Source organism: Leuresthes tenuis, unplaced genomic scaffold (assembly GCF_036924035.1).
Source record: "Leuresthes tenuis unplaced genomic scaffold, fLeuTen1.0.hap1 SCAF_5, whole genome shotgun sequence".
Lineage (NCBI taxonomy): Eukaryota > Metazoa > Chordata > Actinopteri > Atheriniformes > Atherinopsidae > Leuresthes > Leuresthes tenuis.
The window spans coordinates 10257621-10262764 of record NW_027325359.1 but is presented as its reverse complement, the minus strand read 5'-3'; the positions used below and the strand labels follow the sequence as shown (position 1 = coordinate 10262764).

Below are 5144 nucleotides of genomic sequence, written 5' to 3'. Positions count from 1 at the left end.
ATGTGGGGACGAGATGGTGATACTGAATCACCTGTAGGTTAGTTATGGTACTTTAGCATAAGAGCAGGCAGCAGCGAGGCCGCTTAGTTGTGTGTTAAGAGCTCAAACATCTTGGTTCTGCCAGATTGCCCAGACTGGGAATCAACGAAAGCTAAATGATAAAAAAAAAGAAAAAAAAAAAGCTCAAAGTGGTATCATCTTTGAAAAAGCTGTTAAAGTTGCTTATCTGGGTCTGTCAGAGTATTATGTAGTCTAAAACCTCACGAATAGATAGTGCAAAGTTGCTGGTGAAATGATAACACTCTGACTGGAAAGAGGGATGTGTTTGAGGATTAGGGCGATAGAGCCGCTCCTCCATCTGTGTACTGCATGCTTTCTGTGAATACATGAAGTAAGAGCCTCTACTAAGCAGGCTGTAATGTGCACTGATCTTTCCCATCCAAATGTACGTGGAGAGTTAACAGATTATAAGAGCTGGGTATTACAAAGTATGTTTCATATAACTTATGGAGGAATCTGCCAGAGGTGAGCAAACGCTGCTACCGTTTAAAATATTCAACTCTTTAGAGAAACACTCAGCTCTTGGATTAGTCTGCTATCTGTGCAGACTCTCATCAGGATCAGAGCTGACCCGTATTGTTTGCATGAAAGTAAGGAGTTTAACACTGCAGAGTCATTTTATAGGATGGTGCTTACATGCTTATCTATATTGTGTTACTTTAATACTCTGCATCAACTACACCAAGTCAAACTCCTTGTAAGTGCAAACCTACTTGGCAGTAAACTTGATTCTGATTCTGATACAGAAGCATTATGGGCCTGCAGACATGACCTCAAAGGGAGAAATGACAAGCGGGTTGTTGGGATTGTGTTTATTCAGCATGTTAATGGAGGTACACACAAATGGGTGGAACAGATGAATGACAATGGAGACCAGATGCTTTAAATTCCAAAATGTTTATTGATCATGAGATTTATTAATCGTAAATGGAAGATCATTTTAAAAATGAGGAGCATTAACACCTTCACCGTTACTCACCAGTTCCCTTTTCTTCATGCACTCCATTACCATGAGCAGGATCTGCTGGGACTGGCTTTTGGTATAATTGAACGTCTTCTGAATAGTCACTAAAAGTTGATCTCTGACGTCATCATTAACCAGGCTGGAGGAGAATATTGGGAAATTATTCTTCATTTTTAATTTTTTTTTTAATCTAAAATATCAGGATATTGAAACAATGTTATTTAGGACCTCACCCTCCATCCTCTGAGAACTTGTGGGCAAAAGATATGATGTCAGAAGCGCGGCCGCTGCCATCACACACTACCACTGGTATGGGAGGCTCATCCCTCAGGCTCTCCAGGGCAATGGAGATAACGTTGGGGCCTCCCTCCACTATCAGACACACCAGAGGAACCCCCTGACCCAAACCTGGAACACACAGGAGGACCTCCACCCAATCAGTTTTTTTCCAAATTTCCCCTACAAATAGCATAAGTTTTAGACTGATATGATGGAACAGAGTTTGATGTGATGAGTAAACAGACGAACCAGTGGGAAGATGGAGTGAAGTCAGTGGTGACAGCTGAGCATCCCTTTGCTGTCCCTGCCTTAAATAAGCTCCAGGCATAGGATGACAAAGGGAAGCCCACAGGTCACAGAGGAGCTCTCCATCCGCTTGTCCAACAAGATTCTGGCTCACACTCACACACCATACAGGATGGAGAATGTTGCATGATTTCTGCAGAGCACTGTGTGACTTACGAGTGTTGATCTTCTGCAGGGAGATGTGCTTCTCCAGCAGTCGGCGGAGTTTGACCTCAGAGCCATACTTTCCACAGGTTCCGTTGTCAGTGAGGATGAAGTGTGAGTGGCTGTTGTTGAGCACTGCAAGCTTGCTCAGTGGGTTTGCCATGGTTTGATATGGTCTAGTCACCTTGAAAATGAACAAGAAATTGGAGTAAAAGTTTTGAAAAGCCTTTATAAATGTGTTATAAAAGCACAAAAAAAGAAAGGCAGCTCTTACATCTTTTCCAATGAGATCCTCTTTGTTCTCCAAGATCCCCCATGGAGCAATTCCTATTGCACACACCTTTCCTCGTGACTTGGAGGAATGGTCCTTTAAAGCATCTCCAACGTGACGAATCACCCCTAAATTGAGATTAGCAGAATAATTCAATATGAATGATAACTCTTTCATATACCTAACAGGGCTGCATCATGGAACATACTGTGGCAGCTTCATGCAAAATCCGCACAGATTGCAATTTAGGCCGATTTTTCCAGCAAAAGCTTTAATTATAGAGCTTTAAACCTGTGACAATAGGTCAGTCAAACCTCCCTCAGGAAATTGCGGGATAAGCATTATGTAATGAGAATTTAGACCAAAGTCAATCTTCTAATGTCACAAGCTCACATTTGTTAAGTGAACATTAAAAGCGTTATCCTGAACAGTAGGCATCCTACCCGTGTTGACTCCACCTGTGAAGATCCAAGCTCCTGTGGTGACAGCCGCCTTGATCAGGCCTTTGCCAAACACTTGCTTGAGTTTGGGCTGGAGGTCAAAGTTCTGAAGACCTCCGTGTACGGATATGAGCAAGGTGGGCAGCTCAAGTTGCCAATCCTTCACCATCAAATGCAAGAGGTTGTCAGGCTTGGTGTCATATGAAACCCGAATGTACTGTGAAAGAAATGTATTGCTGATCAACCTTTTGCCATTAAGTCTACAATCAATTCTGCATGTTTTAGAATGTATAAACAATATGGGAAAAACTCATGTCCAGTCTCTTCACAGATGCCTTTCTTTAATTGATCAACACTGTAAATGAAGACATCATTTTCAGTGGTGGAGCCTCACCATGGCCTTGTTGATGAACCCTCCTCCCTGGAACTCGATGATCCCAAAGGAGTCTGTCGGGTACGTCCTGGTGTGCTTTATCACACTCCATTTGTCATTTGGGGTGTCAATCTGCACCAGCGGCGTTGCTTCTTCTAATGACTTGGCACCAGGAGGGATGGCCACATGCTGTGTTACCAACTGACCACAGGCACATCTAGAGTAGACCGCAGATCACAAAAGGTTATAAACTGCAACTCACAGTGAATGAGTGGCATTCCACAGCTTCTTTCATGAGTGCGCCCATTTCTGGCAAAGCACGGAGTTCAGGGTAGTTACCAAAAGTCTGCTTCAATCCTGATAGCAGCTTTATCGTTAAATTAATAAATTAAATTATACAGAAAAATGATTTCAAGAGATAAACTAGAATGAAAAGTAAAGTTGAATTCTTCCACATGCTTTAACACAATTAATATATTAACTTCTTTATACGTCACTGTCATGAGGTATGCATTATATAAACAAGGGCCCAGTTGTCAAGAGGGCAACCTTTATTGTGTGACAACTATTCGAACCATTATCTGTGTAATTTAATTTTACCTAATATTATTGTTGTCTGCTTGTTAGAGCTCACAAAGCTTTGCCTATGTAAAGCAAATTTTTTCAGGCTTTGTTAAAATATATATTTAATCAACATTCAAATGTGTTTGTCTTTAACTATGGGAATGTTAACGTGGCTAAGATTTGCCAGAAAAAAAAAGTTGTTTTGAGTTTTGCTTTATGCTTTAGACCTTATTTTTCACACAAAACAATTCTCTCCCACGTAATCCAATGTTCATTTCAAAGACCAACATTACCTGGTTGGGTCCTTGCTGGGAAATATGTGAACACATTCTCTTTTGACAAATGTCCTCTCAATCCATGCTCTCTGTGCCTGTGAAAACAAAATGTTAAAAAAAAGTATTAGTGCATTATATGCTGCCGTGCCATCATTGGCAGTTTCACTATCAAAATCTTCTTTGCAGTAACCCTGGCTAAAAGATGGGGACTATTTGCATCCCACAAAGAAAACATTAAGTGACGGAGAGGAGAAATTAGCATCAGTGCTTCCCAAAAGAATACAAAACAAGCTAAATGCAGTTAGCATATAGTTCACACACTGAGGTCAAGCATACTCTGTGAATCCTGAGTTGATTTTATTGCAGCTGATGCTAACAACTCTGTGGACTCTTACTGGCGCAGTAAATGAAAAGCATCGCACAAAAAGTACTGTGTCTGCACACTTTGTCGAGTCCTGTTCGGACAGCTGTCTGATCTTCTTCCAGCGCCACAAAAAAAAACCCTAAAAAAACACAGAGAGTACAAAGCAAAGTTTCTCTGAGGGCCTTTGTTAACAGTGGCAGCCCAATTAAAACCGAATAAGTGGAAGCAACACTTTCCAAGAAATTGGTAGGAAATGAAATAAAACAAAATCAAAATATTTCATAGCATTATTATCTTTCAACATCACTGCTTGAGCTTCACTGACCAGCCTGAAGTCATATGAGTTTAAATTAAAGACCATACATTAAATCTGCTGGTATCTTGTGACTGTCACAAGTCCTCGGAACACACTCGAGCTTCTGTTGTGTGCCTGTTTGCCTCAGCTGCCTCAAACTCATGACCAGAGAAAACCTCGGATTGCTTTCTTTGTGAGAAGTTTGTTTGATCCACAAATCTAGTAATAAAAGTAGTTATACTGGAAACACAAATAGTAATAAACTGTCAACATGCACATGCAAAAATGTGGAAAACCTATGTTCTTTTCATATAGTTACTTCACCAGCAACAATCCCTATGTAGTTATCTTTGAATTTTTGCATTGATAACTTTATCTGCAATGGTTCTACAGTATGAATTCAACACGTACTTATGATTTTTAACTTTGCATAAATGATATGCCATTATAATTTACTATTCAAATGCATACTCATTCATTAAGAATTTGATTTAGTGTTAATTCAAAACATCGTCCTAAATTGTTTCAGCAGTAGATCAGATAAGTTTTGAAGAGACAACTTTTTGCATTTGCATTTATCCACAGTGTAATTTTACCTAGGTAAGTACGTTTTTGCGAAAATATTTCTATACATTGTACTTTGCAGACAGTTTTTTTTTTAGTTGGCCTTGTCTTGGCAATTTTCCGTCCCGAGTTATCATGCATCATCAAGCACTCAGAGCTCCCGCAGTGCTGCCTGCTCACATTTATCTCATCTGAATTCACTTTCAAGGCTCTACAAATCAAACCCCATCTGTTTCCATTTGGAA

At 40.1% G+C, this 5144-nt stretch overlaps 1 protein-coding gene across 2 annotated transcripts; it reads right to left on the bottom strand.

Annotated features, from left to right (window-relative positions):
* Positions 1-938: 938 nt before the first annotated feature.
* On the bottom strand, positions 939-2934 carry trpm1b (transient receptor potential cation channel, subfamily M, member 1b). 2 transcript variants are annotated; one of them, XM_072385882.1, is made up of 6 exons: positions 2859-2934; positions 2468-2681; positions 2028-2152; positions 1766-1937; positions 1258-1432; positions 939-1163 (listed from the first exon to the last, which is right to left on the bottom strand). In XM_072385882.1, exons 1-6 carry the CDS (start codon positions 2859-2861, stop codon positions 1001-1003), a joined length of 852 nt encoding a protein of 283 aa, XP_072241983.1. In that variant the 5' UTR covers positions 2862-2934; the 3' UTR covers positions 939-1000. The 2 variants fall into 2 exon arrangements, with proteins under 2 accessions (XP_072241983.1, XP_072241984.1); XM_072385883.1 differs by lacking the exon at positions 939-1163 and having other exon boundaries at positions 1254-1432.
* Between the last annotated feature and the right edge of the window lie 2210 nt (positions 2935-5144).